Source organism: Pristis pectinata, chromosome 7 (genome assembly GCF_009764475.1).
Source record: "Pristis pectinata isolate sPriPec2 chromosome 7, sPriPec2.1.pri, whole genome shotgun sequence".
In the NCBI taxonomy this organism is placed as follows: Eukaryota; Metazoa; Chordata; class Chondrichthyes; order Rhinopristiformes; family Pristidae; genus Pristis; species Pristis pectinata.
This window is the reverse complement of record NC_067411.1, coordinates 42,689,318-42,710,314: the sequence shown is the minus strand read 5'-3', so window position 1 is coordinate 42,710,314 and position 20,997 is coordinate 42,689,318. Positions and strand designations below refer to the sequence as shown.

Below are 20,997 nucleotides of genomic sequence, written 5' to 3'. Positions count from 1 at the left end.
TTACTCTACTGGGAGGATTTTATAGGCTCCCAGGAAGCAGCAGGGATACTGAGGAACAGATTGGGAGACAGATTTTGGAAAGGTGCAAGAATAACAGGGTTGTTATCATGGTAGACTTCAGCTTCCCAAATATTGATTGGCACCTGCTTTGTACCAAAGGTTTAGATGGGCAGTGTTTTGTTAAGTGTGTCCAGGACAGATTCCTGTCACAGTATGTTGACAGGCCGACTAGAGGGAATGCCATATTAGATCTAGTATTAGGTAATGAACCGGGTCAGGTGACAGATCTCTTGGTGGGTGAGCATTTTGGGGACAGTGACCACCGCTCCCTAACCTTTAGCATTGTCATGGACAAGGATAGGAGCAGAGAGGACAGGAAGATATTTAATTGGGGAAGGGCAAATTATGAGGCTATAAGGCTAGAACTTGCGAGAGTAAATTGGGATGACATTTTTGAAGGGAAGTGTACTATGAAGATGTGGTCATTGTTCAGGGATCTCTTGCAGGATGTTAGGGATAAATTTGTCCCGGTGAGGCAAAGGAAGAATGGCAGGGTGAAGGAACCATAGGTGACAAGAGAGGTGGAACAACTAATTAGGAGGAAAAAGGCAGCATACATAAGGTGTAGGCATTAAGGATCAGATAGGGCTCATGAGGAATATAGGGTGGCAAGGAAGGAACTTAAGAAGGGGCTGAGGAGAGCAAGAAGGGGACATGAAAAGGCCTTGGCGAGTAGGGTTAAGGAAAATCCCAAGGCTTTTTTCACTTACGTGAAGAGCAGAAGGATGATGAGAGTAAAGGTAGGACCGATTAGAGACGATGGTAGGAAGATGTGAAGGTGTGCCTGGAAACTGTGGAAGTGGGTGAGGTTCTCAATGAATACTTCTCTTCAGTATTCACCAAGGAGAGGGGCCTTGATGACGCTGAGGACAGTGCTGGTAAAGTTAATGTTCTAGAGCATGTAGATATCAAGAAGAGAGGATGTGTTGGAGTGTTAGAAAATATTAGGACAGATAAGTCCCCGGGGCCTGATGGAATATTCCCCAGGCTGCTTTGTGAGGTGAGGGAGGAGATTGCTGAACCGTTGGCTAGGATCTTTGAGTCCTCGTTGTCCATGGGAATGGTACCGGAGGATTGGAGGGTGGCGAATGTTGTCCCCTTATTCAAAAAAGGTAGTAGGGATAGTCCAGGGAATTACAGACCAGTGAGCCTTACGTCTGTGGTGGGCAAGCTGTTGGAAAGGGTTCTTAGAGATAGGATCTATGAGCATTTAGAAAATCATGGGCTGATTAGGGACAGCCAGCATGGCTTTGTGAAGGGAAGATAATATCTCACAAGCCTGATAGGATTCTTTGAGGAGGTGACCAGGCAGATTGATGAGGGTAGTGCAGTAGATGTGGTCTACATGGACTTTAGTAAGGCGTTTGACAAGGTTCCACATGGTAGGCTTCTTCAGAAGGTCAGAGGGCATGGGATCCAGGGAGGCTTGGCTGTGTGGATTCAAAATTTGCTTGCCTGTAGAAAGCAGAGGGTTGTGGTGGAGGGAGTGCATTCAGATTGGAGGGCTGTGACTATTGGTGTCCCACAAGGATCTGTTCTGGGACCTCTACTTTTCATAATATTTATTAATGACTTGGATGAGGGGGTGGAAGCGTGGGTTAGCAAGTTTGCAGATGACACAAAGGTCGGTGGTGTTGCGGATAGTGTAGAGGACTGTCGAAGATTGCAGAGGGATATTGATAGGATGCAGAACTGGGCTGAGAAGTGGCAGATGGAGTTCAATCCGGAGAAGTGTGAGGTGGTACACTTTTGAAGGACAAACTCCAAGGTGGAGTACAAGGTAAATGGCAGGATTCTAGGTGGTGTGGAGGAGCAGAGGGATCTGGGGGTTCATATCCACAGGTCACTGAAAGTTGCCTCATGGGTTGATAGGATAGTAAAGAAAGCTTATTGGATGTTAGCATTCATAAGTCAAAGGATCGAGTTTTAAGAGCCGCGAGGTAATGATGCAGGTCTACAAAACCCTGGTTAGGCCATACTTGGAGTGCTGTGTCCGGTTCTGGTCGCCTCATTATAGGAAGGATGTGGAAGTGTTGGAAAGGGTGCAGAGGAGATTTACCAGGATGTTGCCTGGTTTGGAGAGTATGAATTATGAGGAGAGACTAAGGGAGCTAGGGCTTTACTCTTTGGAGAGGAGGAAGATGAGGGGAGACATGATGGAAGTATACAAAATATTAAGAGGAATAGATAGAGTAGACAGCCAGCACCTCTTTCCTAGGGCACCAATGCTCAATACAAGAGGGCATGGCTTTAAAGTAATAGGTGGGAAGTTCAAGGGAGATATCAGAGGGAGATTTTTTACCCAGAGAGTGGTTGGTGCATGGAATGTGCTGCCTGGGGTGGTGGTGGAGGCAGGTACATTGGGCAAATTCAAGAGATTGCTAGATAAGCATATGGAGGAATTTAAGATAGAGGGATATGTGGGAGGAAGGGGTTAGATAGTCTTAGGTGAGGTTTAAAGGTCGGCACAACATGGTGGGCTGAAGGGCCTGTATTGTGCTTTACTGTTCTATGGTTTTATGGTTTTTAAATTGGTGTGTGTTACTGATGTAGCTGTTCCAGTTTGTGTTTTATTTTCCAGAAATTCACCATTACTCACCAAAGTTATTTAAAGTTATTTTAAAGTTATTTAAAATAACTCTTACATTACTACGGCTCACCACCTGTGCACTCTGTGCACCACTCTGTGCAACTAGAGAACACAACCTATTGCAGTATGGTGATGGAGCAGTGTTTAGTTAGCCATGTGGGTGTGAGAGGAGGTACTATTTTCAGTCTGCTCTGCTTAGGGTCGATGGGTAGGTCCAAACCTGGAATGTGAAGGTGGGTCCTTCACAACTCAAGGTAAACTGAGACTGTCTGCAAATGGCATGCCAGGAATTACAGCACATGGAATTTTACCCTAATTTAATTTTTTTTTGATGTGACAAACCTCCACATCATCTTTATTTTAATTTATAATTATAATTTGTATCTGCATGACTTGGTCATTGTCTGTTCTGAAACAGACACCTTATTCTGACCTCTGTTGCAGGAAGAGATCACCAGACAGAGGAAAACATTCAAGGACGTGTTCAAAGCCTCCTTGAGAAAGCATTGCATCCCCACTGACTTCTGGAAATCCTTGCCCATGGCCACATAAAGTGGAGATGGAGCATTCAGGACATAATTGAGAGTCTCAGGTCCATAGGTCAGGAGAACATGGAAGCCCAGCATAAATGGCAGGAGGAGCACACCACCTCACAAACTACCTACCCGCCTGTCCCATCAGTTGGAACAAACGGCCTGTTATTTCATTGCAAACCAAATGTAATTCTTTTATTCTGAAATAGATGATTCCTGTGCCCCTTAACATTGTGGTTAATACTTAAAGAATGGCATAAAAAATATCCACATTCTATTTAAATCTGGACCTGTTTATTTGTTTGTGGGCACTAACTGCAGTCAGTTGCTGACAGTGCCAAATGCCAATGTATTCTGGAAGCAAAATATCGAACAGAATGTATAATTATTGCTTGGAAGGGCTTTACATGGGCAGGCACGGTAGTGTAGTGATTAGCGTAACGCTATTACAGCGCCAGCGACCCGGGTTCAATTCCATCCTTTGTCTGTAAGGAGTTTGTATGTTCTCCCCATGTCTGCGTGGGTTTCCTCCGGGTGCTCCGGTTTCCTCCCACATTCCAAAAATGTACAGGTTAGGAAGTTGTGGGCATGCTATGTTGACGCCGGAAGCGTGGTGACACTTGCGGGCTGCCCCCAGAACACTCTACGCCAAAGATGTATTTCACTGTGTGTTTCAATGTATATGTGACTAATAAAGAAATCTTACATCAGTGAAGGAGGGAATGTATCAGTGTACAGCAAGAAGGCATATTAAGAAATAATCTTCCCTTCTTGCAAGAAATATAATGAGTATTTTTGACTATGCCTATGATTTGGTTTGGCATAAAATACCTGTATGGTCACCGATCTATATTCATAGCTCAGCAGAGCAAATTAGGAATAGCTTAAAGCTTTGTATGTTCTACTTCCTTATTAGAAGCTTTTACAGTGCTGTTTTAGTACTAGATGGCAGATGATGATGTATGATTACACTGTGCTAACAAAGCAATTCTTTGTTTATGAAGGTTTGCATGCCTACAAGCAGCTGCTGTTGTCTGCCTCAGTATTTGTATATGGTTTGGAATTTTGAATGGGATTTTTATTTTCTCTTTAACTTGGTTTCTATTTGCATTTTCATTAATTGTAATTTAATATGTTATGTCAAGCAACTATCTCCTAGGGGCATGGTAGTGTAGTGGATCTATTACTGAATTAGTAATTCGTAGGCCTACACTAATGATCTGAAAATGTAAGTTCAAACTCACCATGGCAGCTGAAGAATTTAAATTCAGTCAATAAAGTAAATAATTATGGATTCTTTAAAATACGCTTGTGTAACACATACTGTGAAACAATTAGATTATTGTAAAGTCCCTTTAGTTTACTAATCTACAGTATTTCCTTACCCAGTCTGGCCTCCAGGAAACAATGTGAATCAAGAGTCACAATGATATGGACAGCTTTTAACTGTTCACTGAAATAACTGAGAAAATCGCTCAGTTGTTCCAAACAGACATAAGCAGCTCAAAAGGGTAATTCACACAGCCCTGTCTCTCCAGTAGGGGAGAGGCGATAAGTGCTTGTGTTTTTGGTAATGCCTGCATCAATGAATGAATTACAAAAGGTTACTCTCTAAACAATAGAGGTTTAATGTTGTTCCCCATCATGTATATAGAAGGGGTACTTCAAGTGAGTGACAGAAATTCTTTCTTTCTTTTTCAATCTTTATTAGTCTTCAAATTAATACAGATTAATATATCAATGTTTATACATGTAATACAAAGAGATCAGGAGAACAATCATGACATGGATAATCAGAAAGAACAATAAAGTATAAAAAAAATCTGTAGATCCAACGATCTGTTAGTGAATGAATATAATATAAAAGAAAAAGATTTATTATAAAATATAAAAGAGAAAAAAAAATCCCCAAAACAATAAGAAAAATTATAAACAATATATCAAACCAAACTAAGCTAAAGAAAAAAAAATTTAAAAAAAACAGAAAAGAAACTGGACTAAAATTTCTCAATAAAAACAGAGCAACATTATGTCATCAACTCCATTCCTCTAAATTGAAAGGTTCTCTAAATAAGGGGATCTATATCATGTGAAAATATTGAATAAATGGACTCCAAACTTCCTCAAATTTAAGCGAAGGATCAACTGTACCACTCCTAATTTTTTCCAAGTTTAAACATGATATAATTTGGAGTGTCAGAAATTCAAAGTTACTTTTTGACATAGTATAGATATGCAAAAAAAAAAGGTAAAGTTAATATGAGTTCCTTACAGACTTAGTCAAGAGAAATTATATTGGAGAATAATGAAACAGCAGAGAAAATAAACAAATATTTTGTTTCTATTTTCATGGAAGAAATCACTGAAAACCTACTGCAAATAGTGGAAGACTGCAGGTCCAGAGTGAATGAGGAGATCTAAAAATTAGCATTAATAAAAAAAATTGTTGCTCCAGGTTCCAGCAACAGATGCTGAAGTCTCTTGAGTCTCCATTAATAAAACACTAGTTGTGGAGAAATTAATGAGACTTAAAGGTGATAAATCTTCATGACCGGATGTGCAGCATCCCAGGGTTTAAAGGAGGGGGCAATGGAGATGGTGGATTCACTGGTTATCATCCAAAAATCCATAGGCTTGAGGAGGATTCCCAGAGAGTGGAAAGTAGCAAATGCAACTCCACTGTGTAAAAAAGGAGAGAGAGAAAAGACAAGGAACTATAGACCAGTTATTCTGACATTAGTGGTAGAGGAACATGCTGGAACCTGTTAATAAGGAAATGAAAACAGCACCTAGAAAATAATAATAGGCTTGGGCAGAGTCAACATTCAGTTATAGAGGGGAATTATATTTAATAAATCTATTGGTATGTTATAGAGGGGAATTATATTTAATAAATCTATTGGTATGTTTTAAGGTTGTAATTTGCAGGTGTAGCACCTGACAGCAACTGTTGTCACAACAGGAGAATTCCACCCCACTGCAATTGCTAGATCTGTATGTAACATTTTCTCCAAAACTACCAGCGAACATTGTCACTGTCTCAGACTGAAAAAATCTAGGATAACTCCATCAAGAAATCCTTTGTTTATTCCCATCGCTGGCTTTCCTTTCAATGAACTTATGCTATTTTACATATTCTGTGAGTTCCACAGTCTCCTGACTCTCTGTACTTAGAAGCTTCCTCTGAATTCTGCATTGGATTTAATTACCAGTCACTATTTAATACCTACTGCTCTTGGATTTGGTCACACCAAGCATGGGAAAGCTTCTCTAACTACCCTATTGAACTCTTCCATAATTTTAAACACTCCTATCAAATACTTTCTCTTGTAAAAAGCCGTCACCTCTAACCTGATGGGTATAACCCCTCCGTTTTGATACCTGTATCAACGTTAGGTATCAGGGAACAATAAAAATACTAGTGCCATGCTTGAAGAGGGTTTGTGGCTAAAGGAGATTACTGAGGAAATTCGGGAGAGGGTCAGAGAGTTTGAACTCATTGCTTTTTGTGCCCAGCAGGGGTCATGCAAACATTAACAGCCAGGATCCTCCACATGCAGAATGCCTGCTAACATCTGTAGTGAAGGATTAGCAGCTGATACTATGTGTACAAGCAGGTAAATTAAAACTAGCAGGAGAAATCCATCAGGATCACACTATTCTCCTGCACCAGCTTATGGAGGAGGCCTGATAGACATGAGCAGTTCAAAAAGGTGATTCACTACAGCCTTGTCACTCCAGAAAGGGAGAGGCAATAAATGCTTGAATGAAAGACTTACCTTTATAGGGCACCTTTCACTTCTCAGTCAGTAAATCTCCAAATGGTTTACTTGACATCTTTGTTGCAATGATGGAAACACGGCAGCCATTTTGTGTACAGCCTACTTCCAGAAACTGTAACGTAATAATCACCAGATGGTCAGCACAACATGGTGGGCTGAAGGGTCTGTATTGTGCTGTGTTGTTCTATAATTACGTGATATTGATTGAGGGATAAGTATTAGTAGGGACACCAGGGAGAACTCTCTGGTCTCCTTCAGAAGAGCGCTGTGGGATCTTTTACATCTGAGAGAGCAGACGTGGCCTTGGTTTAAAATAAAATGGATTAGCATTAGATTATATCACAGAAATTTGCAGAATAGAAAGAGGCCATTTGGTCCATCGTGCCCATGGCAGTCAAAAATAGAGAAATGGTTACTCCCATTTCCCAGGTCTTAGCCCATAGCTTTCTAGATTGTAGCTCTTCAAGTTGAACCTCATGTGATATATCCCCAACTGTGCAGCTCTCTCTCAGTTCCGCACAGAACTGTCAGGTTAGATCCTTGTTCTCGTTATTGGTCTGGGATTTAGAGGTGAAAGTGCTACCCACTTAAGAGAACAGTTGTGTTGTGTTTCAAAATAAATCTTAGGGAAATTTATGGGTTGACCTGTAAGCAGGTCAGCAAGTCCAGGAGAGCAAGCATACTCAAAATGCAACATTAAATTACCTTATTTAATGGATCCCCCCAACCACCCAACACTCCTCCACCTTCCAGAGGAACACAAGCCAGTTCAAAGTTCAATTATGGCATAACTTGCTGAAAGTGGAGCTGATAACAGTGCAGTCAGGACAACAAGGCAGCTAGAATATCAGGAGATCCTGGAAACAACAGTCTAGCTGTCTAATGAATAATATTCAGACATTGAGAGAGAAACAGGAACAATGGAGCAGGAATGAGGTGAGTCAGAATCAAATCAGGTTCAGAAAGAGAGAGAAAGTGAGGGAAAGGGAATAGATTCAGAGAGGCAAAGACTGAGGGGAAAATGTACAAATTGAACATTTAAAATCTAATGATAAGAATGAGAGTTGACCAGTTACCATGGGTCAGAAAAGTTGATCAACATTAAAATTTTCACATTGTTGAAAAGGTATTCATGATTTAATTACCAGATTTAACATTTTCTGTAGTGTTTAATCTGCAGCTAATGGATAAATCCACAAACAAATAATGTGATGAGGAGAGGCTATAGTGTTTGTGTGAAGCAGCAGAGTATCATTGACTACCCAGCAAGTTCTGGAGGCGTTTCAGCTCTTGATCTTGCTCTCAGATTAATGGCGTTGTGCGAGCTACTATTACCACAGCAGGTTTTGGTGTAATATCTGGTTCATTATTGTAGAGTCATAGAGTTGTGCAGCATGGAAACCGGCCCTTCGGCCCACTGCATCTATGCCTGTCTATGCTAATCCCTCTTGCCTGCATTAATAACATAAACCTCTATGCCCTGCTCATTCAAGTACCTGTCCAGATGCCTCTTAAATGTTGTTACTGTTCCTGCTTCCACCACCTCCTCTGGCAGCTCATACCAGATACCACTACTCTTTATGTGAAAAATTGACCCTTCAGATCTCTTTTAAACCTTCTCTGTCCAAATTAAACTTCTGCCTTCTAGTTTTAGACACCCCTAACATAGGAGACAGACTATGACTATCTACCCTATCCATGCCTTTCATCATTTTATATACCTCTATTATGTTACCTGTCAGCCTCCTTTGCTCCAGGGAAAACAGACCCAACCTATCCAAGCTCTCCTGATAACTCAAGCACTCCAATCCAGGCAACATCCTTGTGAATCTTTTCTGCATCCTTTCTAGCTTAATTACATTCTTCCTATAGTGTGCAGCCTAACCAACATTTTGCCCACGTCTATAACATGATGTCCCAGCTCTTCCACTCAATACCTTGGCCAATGAAGGCAAGTATGCTGTACACCTTCCTCACCACCCTGTCTACCTGTGTACTCATTTTCAGGGATCTATGTAGTTGTACCCCAAGGTCTCACTGTTCAACAGCATTCCCCAGGGCCCTGCCATTCACCGTGTATATCCTGTCCTGGTTTACCTTCCCAGAATGCATCGTTTTGCACTTATCTGATTTTAAATTCCATTTGCCATTCCCTTTCCCACTTTTCCAATTAATGTATACTTTTTTCATCTTCTTTGCTAGATTAATAAAGGTTAATGAACCAGCAGTATTACCAACTTGCATTTATGTAGCGACTTTAGGATAGAAAAATGTCATTCCACTCTTCACAGTAGTATTACAAGCTAAATTTGACACTGAGCCACATAAGGTCATCGTGTCCAAAGGGATAATTCTTTAGGAGCAATCTGAAGGAGTTTTGGGGGGGTGGTGGTGGAGGGTTTTAGGGAGGGAATTCCAGAGTTTAGTCCCCAGGCAGGACTGCCACTGATGGAGTGAAGGCAATGGAGGATGTGATAGTCAGAATTGGACAAGCGTATAGATCTCAAAGGACTGTGTGATGTTTAGAATGCAAAGATGTTGAGTTATCAGGAGAGGCTGGATAGGTTGGGTCTGTTTTCCCTGGAGCAAAGGAGGCTGACAGGTGACATGATGTTTAAGTGCAAAGGTGGGGGGAGGGGTTGAGGGGAAGGAAATATTTGAAAACAAGATTGAGGCTTTAAGATAAATGTCATCAATGCAAACTATCGTAGCGGTTAGCGTAACGCTATTACAGCGCCAGCGACCTGGGTTCAATTCCGGCCACTGTCTGTAAGGAGTTTGTATGTTCTCCCTGTGTCTGCTTGGGTTTCCTCTGGGTGCTCCGGTTTCCTCCCACATTCCAAAGATGTACAGGTTAGCAGCTGTGGGCATGCTATGTTGGTGCTGGAAGCGTGGCGATGCTTGCGGGTTTCCCCCAGAACATTTTACGCAAAAGGTGCATTTCACTGTGTGTTTCGATGTAAGTGGGACTAATAAACAAATCCTATCTTATCTTATCAAAGTTCACATTGCTTTTCCTAAATGATCTAATTTTCTCCTTCATAGCTGTTGATTGTGGCACACCAGCACCCATACCAAATGCGTGGTTGTCACCTGTCAGACAGACAATGTACGGAGCTGAAATCCAATACATTTGTAAGACTGGGTTTGTAAGTGAAGGAGGAAATGGCACAATGATCTGTTCCGAGAGGGGTCAGTGGGAAGGAGCACATTTCAATTGTTCAGGTAATCATAAAGGAATGCTAAAGAGAAACAGGCATTGGTCAGGATTAATGTATTCACATTGTATCATGTTTGTGCAGTAATTAACTACGGTAAACTTGTACATTATCAGTGCATGACAGTCTGACATTAGTAGCTGTGGCTTCAGCTTGCTACCTCAGCTGTGCACTCTCCTTTCTAAACCTCTCCACCTCTCTTCTGCTCCAAACCACTGCTTAAAACCTAGCTCTTTGGACAAGCTGTTTGGTTATTGGTTCTGAAACCTTTTGCAAATAAAGGCAGAAAATATTGGAAGTAACCAATAGAGGAAGAGAAGAACAGAGTTAACATTTAGAGTAAATAATCTTTCATCTGAGCTGTTCTGAGTGTTTCTAGCTTTTTTTTGATTTTATTTTTAGATTTTCAACACCCATGGAATTAATTTTTCCAGTATCTCTTTCCATAGTTTAGTGTCAAGCTATGTCTATTATATTCCCATGGATTGGGTGGTTTGCTTTTAAGCTGAATTCATGTTTTGGTTGTGCTAAAGGAGAAGCTTGTGCACACGGCCCTCAGTGTGGAAATCTGAAAATGCTACAGATGCTGAAAATCTGAAATAAAAACACGAATTGCTAAAAAAACTCAGTGGGTCAGGCAGCATCTGTGGAGAGAAAAACAGAGTTAACGTTTCAGGTCAGAGACTTTGGTCAGAACACTATGGCACTATGTAACTGTAGAATGCAGTGAACCAGACCCAGAGTTGTTTCACACAGTTACTGGCTGGTTGAAATCATTAACAACAGAAGCGTTTGGTTGTATGCAGTGTAATTTGGTGAACAAGGTTGCAAACCTGCTATAATATAGCTTTTGAAAAATTACCACAGCAGCTGGCTATACCAATGTGTGTGGAGAGTAAACATTGCCAGCAGCAGTTTGTGTTTTAATCATTCCATCATCAGCAGCCATCCCTTCCCTTGTCCAGCACTGCAATACCCACTCTGCCACTCCAGCTCTCTTACCTCCTTTAAACTATTCCTAATCTTAAATACACCTTGTTACTAATCCTCTCATCACCGTCCTCATACTTCCTTATATGGCTCCACATCAAATTTTGTTTGATAACACTCTTGTGAAACACTTAAGATGTTTTGCTTTATTTCTGTAAGTTACCATTGATGAGAACAAACCAGTTGTCCAATATAGTCTAAGGGCTGGTTGCTAGTTTTTTGGTTTTAATCTACAGTTTCTTTTCTTTAGAGACTATTGGTGCATTTATAATGAGTATGTGTGTAATAGTTAGCAATTTAGTTGACGTGATTACACAAGATCTGGTTTCCTGTCCACACATTTTCAATTATTATCCAAATGTAACAGAGAAAAAAACCAATTCATACTCATTTAGAAATGCAGTTGTACATTTACTCTTCAAAATGTGACAATGATTAGATAGTCTATACAATTACAGAAGATAGTAATTATGTTCTTTTTTTAAACAACATTCCTGAAACTGGAATACCAGGCCAGAGAATTGGAATGTTCAATGTCATTCTTGATCCAGAGAGCCTGATTAAGAAGATCCTATAAATATGTCCCACTCAAAAATCTATCACAAAAAGTTCTCGCAATATATTTGAGGCTGCAGTACTCTGGCAGCCATTGTATCATCAGGGACATGACACATTCGTGTGGTGTGATAATGGCTGGACAAATAATCAGAGAATGGGACACCACTGGAGGCCAATCAGCCCATTGTGCTTTCGGTAAAGCCATGCTGTTAGTCCCACCCCTCTGTTCTTACCCCATGGTCCTGCAAATTTTCTCCTTTCATATATTTGTTTTAAATGTTACTACTTTTAAAGTAGAACAACTTGCAGTATTAAAATATTTTCTCCTCAGGCACTTGGTTCTTTTGCCAATATTTGTACAACTTTGTTGTAAAGTTGTCTCCAGTTGATAACACTAATGAACGTGTATCCCAACGTATTGGGTTCAAGTCCCACTCCAGAGATGAGTGCTGCACTGTGGGAGGTGCCTTCTTTAGGTTGCCTTTCTCTTTTATCCAGAAGAAACATTTGTTTTCTCTTTTTATTTCTCATATTCCTTTGCCTACCTCTCTATCCCACCCTCCCCTGAATTGTTTTGCCATTATTTTCTGTTACTTCCTCTGACCTAATAGTTGAGCTGAATGGCATCAGTTAAGCTCTGTGCTCCCTACTATTCCTAAATTTTCTTTCTTCATTCATAGGCTGACAAGCCCAACATTAATGCCTATCCCTAAGTGCAGAGATGCGACCATGTTGCTGGGCATCTATGGTCACTGGCTTGACCAGATAGGGAATACAGAGCTCCTTCACTAAAGGACAATGATGAACCAGTTGGATTTTTATAATATCAATTACTGGTATAAGCATTTTTTTCTTTAAATTTCAGAATGTATTTTAGTTAACTAAATTTAAGTGCCTCTAAGTTGGAACTTGATCTCATCACTCCAGGCCCCAGTATTTTAATCATGTCCTACCATTCCTCCATTGGATTAGTACTGCCAGCTCTGGATGGACATCTTAATGCACAGATGGCGCCACTCGGCCTGTCTGGGGGATTCCATCACATAGCCTCCTGCTTCCTATAGCTGTAGCCAGTTAAAGAGCCTTCCCACCCCCACCAAGTCTCTTTTATAATCAAAAGTGTATTGCTGTGTAGAAAATGGAAAGAAAAGTAATTTTTTTTATTTCCCCTGTTATTTTTCTCCTGAGTTACCATGCTGGAGGTGTAATGAATGTTGCAATCTGAGGTTCATTAACACTCCATTTGCTAAAAACCACTTTGGGATGTCCTGTGGTCATGGAAGCCACTGTGGAACTCAATACTTATCTTTTGGTTTTGGTTTGTGAGATCTTCAATTAGTCACTGCTGTTGTGAATAAAAGCATGCTGTGAAATTAATGTAGCTCAGGCCAAGCAGAGAATATTGTCACATTTATCTGTCCCAGAGATCTACTGTGGGATCCCTCTAGTGGTACCTACCGCATGCCAAACTGGATAAAAGAGAAAGGACTTGCATTTTTGAAGCATGAGTTATATTCTTTTCAGTACATCCCAAAGCATTATTTAGCCAGTAAAGTACTTTTGAAGTCTAATCAATATTGTAATACATGAAACACAGTGGTCAATCTGTGGAAAGCAAGCTTCCATAAATAGTAATGTGATAATGACCCGATAATCCATCTGTTTGAGTGTGGTTCAGGGGTGGTTACTGACAAGGACATTAGGGAGAACTTCCCTGCTCCTCTGTATTATGGCACCAAAGGATCTTTTATGTCTAAACAACAGAGCAATTAAGACCTCGCTTAATGTCTCAACCTGGAGATTGCACCTCCAACAGTGCAGCACTCTTGTCTCTGGAGTGGGACTTGAACCCAATGCGTTGAGAAGCACGTTCACTTGTGTTATCAACTGCAGACAACTTTATAACAAAGTTGTACAAATATTGGCAAAAGAACCAAGTGCCTGAGGAGAAAACATTTTAATACTGCAAGTTGTTCTATTTTAAAAGTAGTAACATTCAAAACAAATGCATGAAAGGAGAACATTTGCAGGACCATGGGGTAAGAACAGAGGGGTGGAGCTAACAGCATGGCTTTACCGAAAGCACAATGGGCTGATTGGCCTCCAGTGGTGTCCCATTCTCTGATTATTTGTCCAACCATATGTTGCAATCCGAGGTTCATTTTTACTCCTTTTGCTAAAAACCACTATACAATGTCCTGTGGTCATGGAAGACACTGTAGGACTCAACATTTATCTTTTGGTTTTGGTTTACGAAATCTCAATTAATCATTGCTGTCATGAAAAAAAGCATGCTGTGAAATTAATGTAGCCCAGGTGAAGCGGAGAATATTGTCACATTTATCTTTCCCAGAGATCGACTGTGGGATTCCTCCAGTGGTACCGCATGCCAAACTGACCTCTTACCACAGTACAAGACTGGGAAGTGTTGTCCACTATCAATGTAGCGATGGATTTTATGCGGTGTCTGGAAACAATATGTCCATATGCAAACAAGAAGGGCAATGGGAAGAAGTCACACTCGTGTGTAAAGGTAATGTCCTTTTTAGCTAAACCACATTGCTGAGGACTCAATTGAAAAAAATAGTGATCAAGTCTTTGTCATACTGGTTATGCTTTCATCTTAACTTTCTGTGCCAGATATTTTAACAAGGGATGTTAATTTAATATTAAATTAGATGAACAGAGTAGTTTCATATAAATGGATAGAAAAGGATTGAATGCTAATATTGTACAGTGCAAGGTTAACATATGGAGAACTTCGGGGTTCTGGTAGAACAGAACATTTTCCATTCAAACATCCAGATCTGGGCTTAGTTCCTGTTCTTGACTGAGGGCATTTTATTCTTAATAGAAGGGGAGTAGTCTTGAGGAATCTCACTTCCTTTGAACAGCAATCATGCCAGTTTTCAGAGTGCAGGTTGCTTCTCCCACCTCTCCATGTAAAGAGGCCCAGCAGCAGCTTAAATCTCACCATTGAAAGGTTCTTCTAGCATTGAAATAACTGCTCTACCTTTCAATTGTTTTTTGTTGATAATTAATGCTTATATTGACGGTTTTTCCAATGCCAGTCTTGGGAACCCTTAAAAATTTGGCTTTTATAGTTGCCAATCAGAACATGGGAGTTTGTCACATGTTGCTTTGATAATAACCGTTAAAAATCAACAAATGAGTATTTCCACATGAAGACACAGAGGTACAGATATTGAGAACTAGTTGTAACTGACTGGGGTGCCTAACCCCAAAAGAACTCTATTGGGCCAATTTAGATCTGTTATCTGACTTGCATTTGGTGAAATTGGACAGGCAGTGAAGGACCCCCACGATTCTCCCTTCTGAGTGGGTTTGACCATTGAGATAATCATTATTTTAAATTTTATAATATTAAAAGGGGGAGAATTTTGCCATGTTTGCTAGCTAAAATCTTTGTGAGGATATTTATTGCCAGTTGTACATGCCTTCTGCATCTTTGATGCTATTGAGATACAGTGATAAGTTGATAACCATGTATATGGATTGGCAGGAATTGCTTTCTTCTCAAGCTCTGTTGTAATGTTGTATTAATAATCCAAGGCTATTTATTTGAAGTGATGTTTTATTGCCAGTGATAATGTACTTCAATGGTTAACAGCCCCCCAAAACTCAGTACAATCCAGTGGATGCTTTTGTAATTACCTGAAGTAATGTCAGGGACAGCGACTAAATCCTATCATCTTCCAGCCTTTGTCATTTACCTTTGTTCAGGTTGAAATCAGTTACCTTTGGTCTCTTTTTGTCTTTCATAGTTAATGATTTTATTCTGTTTAATGAATCGTGCTTGAAGTGGAAAAGAGATGGAGTTGGAACCAGATCTGAGGACACGTATTTAGTAAGTGAAGATATAAGATATATAAGATATTTATTTATTTATTAGTCACATGTACATAGAAACACACAGTGAAATATGTCTTTTTGCGTTGCTAAGAACGTGCTGGGGGCAGCCCGCAAGTGTCGCCACTCTTCTGGTGCCAGCATAGCATGCCCACAGCTCCTAACCTGTACATCTTTGGAATGTGGGAGGAAACCGGAGCACCCGGAGGAAACCCACGTAGACATGGGGAGAACGTACAAACTCCTTACAAGCAGCAGCGGGAATTGAATCCAGGTCGCTGGTGCTGTAATAACATCTGTGGAGAGAATGGAGACACAAGAGACTGCAGATGCTGGAATCTGGCGCAGTAATCTGCTGGAGGAACTTGGTGAATTGAGGGAAAGGAATTGTGATGCAGGAAATCATGACCTGATGCAGGGTTTTGACCCAAAGCATCAACAGTTTCCTCCCACAGGTGCTGCCTGACCCACTGAGTTTCTCCATAAGACTGTTGTGGAGACAATGGTCTTGCATCAGGACTGGATCAGTTCTGCTTTAAACAGGGTTATCTGGAAATGTTGAATTCAATACTGAGTCCTCAAGGCTTCAATGTGCCGACATAGAAGATGAGCTGCATTTCCAGAGGTTTAGGTTGGGCTCCGTTGGAACAGTGCAGGAGACCAAAGAATGAGAGGTCAGAGTGGGATGGAAGATTAAAGTAGCATGTAACTGAGAGCTCAGAATTACTCTTGTTGATGAACGGAGTGGTTTGCTGTTTCACCTGGTAGTCTGTTTGAGTCCCTGGATGGTGGGTGGGGAAGAGGTAAAAGGGCAGATGTTGCATCTCCTACGACGGCGTGGTTGGTGGAGATGGAAGGGTGGATAAGGGAATCACAGTGGAGGAAATCTGTTGAATGTAGAGGACAAGGGAACATGGGAACCCTCTCCTTGGTCTGGGAGGGAGGAGAGGGTGAGAACGAGAGTGCTGGAAATAGAGCAGACACGTCAGAGCCTTGTCACGTATGGCAAAGAGAAAGTTAAAGGAAAAAGGAGAAGGAGAAAAGGAAAGGAATGAATCAGAAAGGAACCATGTGAAAGTGAGAGTAGGGTAGAAAATACTAGCAATGTTAACAAAATTTTTGAGTTCTGTATGAGTGCAGGAAGCAACACCAAATGGCGAACACTGTACTGGAAAAAGGGGTGAGGGAAAGAGTTTGAGTAGGACTGAAACAAGGATTTTTAAAGTATCCCAAAAAGAATAGGCATCACGTGGACCCACATGTTTTCCTTGCTACACCTTTGATTTGGAGAAAGTGAGAGGAGTCAAGGAAAAATTGAGAGGAGTCGAGGACTAATTTGGCCACTGTAGCCACAGTATTTATGTGGCTTGTCTAGCTGAGGTTCTGTTCGTTGGTGTCCACAAGTATGTTGATGGTGGGGGACTCGGTGATGGTAAAGCCATAGAATATCAGGGGTAGGTGGTTGGAGTCTCCCTTCTTGGAGCTGGTCGTCGCCTGACACTTGAGTGGCATGAACGTTACTTGCCACTTATCACTCTGAATGTTGTCTGGGTCTTGCTGCATGTAAGCACAAACTACTTCATTTGCTGAAGAACTGTCCTATCACAGATATTTCCTTTGTTCTCTCCACCCCACCTTCAATGCCCTTAAAAATGGCTTGTTTCATCATTTTTCCAATTCTGGTCAAAGGTCTCTGACCTGGATCATTGACTCTGTTTCTTTCTCTGCAGATGCTGCCTGACCTTCTGAGTATTTACAGTATTTTTAATTTTGTATTTGTAGCATTTGCTGTTTTTTTGCTTTCCAGCCTTGTATATACTCAGTGGGGTAGAGAATTCCAAAGATTCACAATCTTTTGAACAAAAGAAACTTCAGCTTAAATCATTATTAAATGACTGACACCTTATGCTTCCCAATTCTAGACTCTCTATTATAAGGAAGCAGTCTTTCAGCATTGACCCTGTGAATCGCTCTCAGAATCTAATATGATTCAATTAAATTGCCTTTATTCCACTTAATATAGGCCAGTCCTAACTCATTTCCTACTTATCAAGTATCTCAGCTCCAGAATCAAATGAGTAAATTAATGCTCCACCACCTCAATGTCTAATCAGATCCTTCTTTGGGTATGTCAACTATTGGACCAATTTCATTTTTTGCCATTCTGAGGTCAAAAGAGCTGTCCCTTCATACTTAGAAACTATCTGAGACTATCATTAGCTTTTAAAGAAATTTCTCAAGTTGGTATGCCACCCTTACCTAAGGTGTTCTGGACTACTCTGATCCTCTCCTGCAGCTCAACTGCTATTCAGCCCATTAATTTAGGTTAGCACCATTTCAAGCACTAATTTAGGCACCAGATCTGTAAATCTGGGATTGCTTCTGAAGAGAAGGCTATATATTTTTAAAAATCTTCTCCTTGTTTAGTTTTTAACTTTCCTTTAGAGTTTTAATGTACAGCTGAGCTCTGAGGAAGTGCTGCAATATTGAAAGTATTGTCTTTTGGCTGAGATGTTAAATCAAGTCCATTCTCTTGGGTGAATGTAATAGATTCCCTGGCATTATTGCAAAAAGGGAGTTCCTCTCAATGTTTTGGACTAATATTCATCCCACAATAAACAATGCTTTAAAAGAAAATTATCTGGCCTTTGTCACATTGCTGATTGTGGGAGGTTAATGTGTGCAAATTGGCTGACACATTTCCTACAAATGCTTTTAAAGAAAATTATCTGGCCTTTGTCACATTGCTGATTGTGGGAGGTTAATGTGTGCAAATTGGCTGACACATTTCCTACATTACAATGCTGCATTTCAAAAAATCATTCATTCACTGTTAAGCATTTTGAAACATTCTGAAAGTGTTGTTGAGTAAGGCAATAGATAAATGCAAAATCTATCTTTAACTTGCTAACTTTGGCAACTGACTTCTAAAGCTTCTACCAGCTATACAACAGCAGTTTACTGTGGTCTAAACACAGTAACCCCTGAGATATTTAGCAAAGGACAAAATATTTGATGATTAATATTAATGGTAAAATTAGTAGAATGACCAAAAAGAGGTTTCTGAAAGTTGGAGAAGAATTTCAGTATTCAGAGTGTAGGGCCATTATGAAAAATATCCCTTTGATGAATTACTGTCTTATGTGAAATTCATCCTGCTGTTTACATTCTCCTTAGTAAATATTATCACTGGCTGCACCTCTTCTTGAGTAAGGTAGACTTCTGATAGACTATGTTATTCACACCAACTTAAGTTCTTCTCAATGAAATTTTGATTTTCTGTGCAAATCCTTTTGAAAAGCAACTCTATCTTCTGAGATCATTTTCTATCCCCACAGACCTTCCCTCAGATATTTACAAATAGATTTCCTTTCTTGAACAATTCTTGTACAAATCATGAAATGGGGTGATTTTAATTCTGAATGGTAGCAATTCTCAAATAGAAGCATTTAGCATCTTTTCTTATATTTAAGGCTACATATAGTCATCTCACCATTCCCAGGTGGAATTTGGATGACTGATAATTCCCTGATCAACCATGCTTGGAGACTACATTGTTGGAAGTGACTGGGTTTGATTTTAAGTACAGAACTAGCATCATGTAGTCTTCCTCCGTTTTTCAGAAGAAATAATCCTGCTGTTATTTGTCAGAAGTGATATACTGTAGGTCCGGTTATGCGTTCTGCTTGCTGAACTTAATGTAGGCTCTTTGTAGATCAAATCTGTTTAGTAAACTGTTTACTGCTGTAGAGTGATACTTAAATGACTTCTGCTGTAGTTAAAGAAGACTATTTAAATAGATTCAGTTTGCAGCGTAATTTTACCTTGTTTACAGTAAAATTCCATTTGTATATGCAAAAGCTCCAAGCCTTCCAACTCTGTTGCTCATGCAGATATCAATCAGCACTGTCCTTTTTTATGCAGTATGTTTTTACTTCATTACAGTTTCATCACAAGTTTTTATTTCTTCCTAGATTCAGATACAAGGGGAGAGAGTCTATCAAAGGGAGTTCTTTTACAAAGAGTCATTTAATTATACTACAGCAGATGACTCCCCTGCAATGTGTTTGCACTTGAAACCAGGCACCAACTATACAGTGAATATCACAGCTCTTACATCGCAACATTCTGCATGTATACAACTATCAACGGCAGTCACTGGTGAGCAACTTGCTTCAATGGTTGAGACTGGCAGAGTTGTGAAAAGCTATGCCCAAGGAATTATTGACTGAGTTGTATTGTCTTTTCCTTTGGCACTGGTTAAGGTTCCTGAGTTGTCTATGCATAAACAGGATTAAGATTCAATTTCACCTCATGAGTTTAAAACTGTTGTTTAATTATGAGAAGCCTAAAATGCTTTCATTCCTTGAGTTTAGCATTTTGATTTGTCAAGGTACAATTTAGCTGATTCTGTGTTTTGGAAGTTCGTTGAAACTGCAGGATCTATAAAATTTGTGTCCCTTGATTGTTTTAATGGCACTTTGGAAAATAGTTTGCTGGGCAGATTAGAGATAAAGGGCAGAACAATAGAAGACAGATGGAAAGTAGTTTATACTGTATATGCTGTCGTTCAAAGGGTCTCATTCACACTAACACTCGTCATGCCATAATTATCCATGACAGAGTTTATGGGAACCAGGTTATACAGGAGATGAGCTTTTCTTAGCAAGTTATGAAGAGAGTCATTTTAAGAAAGAATTGAAGGCAAGTTATGGTTCTACCCAGAGAAAGAAACTGTGGTGGTTTTGTTTATTTCTCTATTCGTTTACATCCTAAAGATATCAGAGTAGCACTGCTGCTTATGCCAAGTACTCAGTGTAGTGTTGACTATGTGTAAATCCCCTCTGCATTCTTAGCATTCTACTAAGATGGTACTGTTGTTATTTAATATACAGATAATTCTTTGGCTTTGTTTGCTGTCAATGCTCTGGCAAGCCAGAGTGAAGATGATGGAGATATTCACCTGCCAATCAAGCTTATTGACCATACAACTATATGTGACTGAGACTAATTTTATGCACAGTGAATGGAGGATTGTTACGTATTGATTCTGTGCACAAAATCAATCTCTGTCCCTACACAGCAGTGTGGTCACCAGGCTTGATTGACAAGGGAGATGCCTTATCATCTCCATTTTGGCTGGTTAAGTTGCTGTCTCCAAGTTTAAAATACTCCTCTTTGTTTCAGACCCTCCAGTTCCTGACGTACAAGTTGTTGTTGTAGAGCAGGTACTGCCGCCACTCATCCTTCGAAGAGCAGAAAGTAAGAATGGACCCATTAGGTACGTGTCTCAGATTTATAAACAAAAATGTTGAATGGAGCCCTCTACAACTGGTACCACATAGGTCTCATTTAACACATTGGCTGTGACATAGCTAGTAGTGCTGTAAGTTCTG

The 20,997-nt window shown here is 40.2% G+C and overlaps 1 protein-coding gene across 1 annotated transcript in view; it reads left to right on the top strand.

Moving 5' to 3' along the window:
* Window positions 1-20,997, top strand: part of susd1 (sushi domain containing 1) — a 90,377-nt gene that overhangs the window by 46,947 nt on the left and 22,433 nt on the right. The window contains exons 12-16 of the mRNA XM_052019955.1: window positions 10,011-10,190; window positions 14,085-14,264; window positions 15,517-15,599; window positions 19,576-19,762; window positions 20,789-20,882. Of these exons, the coding sequence (XP_051875915.1) occupies window positions 10,011-10,190; window positions 14,085-14,264; window positions 15,517-15,599; window positions 19,576-19,762; window positions 20,789-20,882 (724 nt within the window). The remainder of the gene's footprint in view (window positions 1-10,010; window positions 10,191-14,084; window positions 14,265-15,516; window positions 15,600-19,575; window positions 19,763-20,788; window positions 20,883-20,997) is intronic.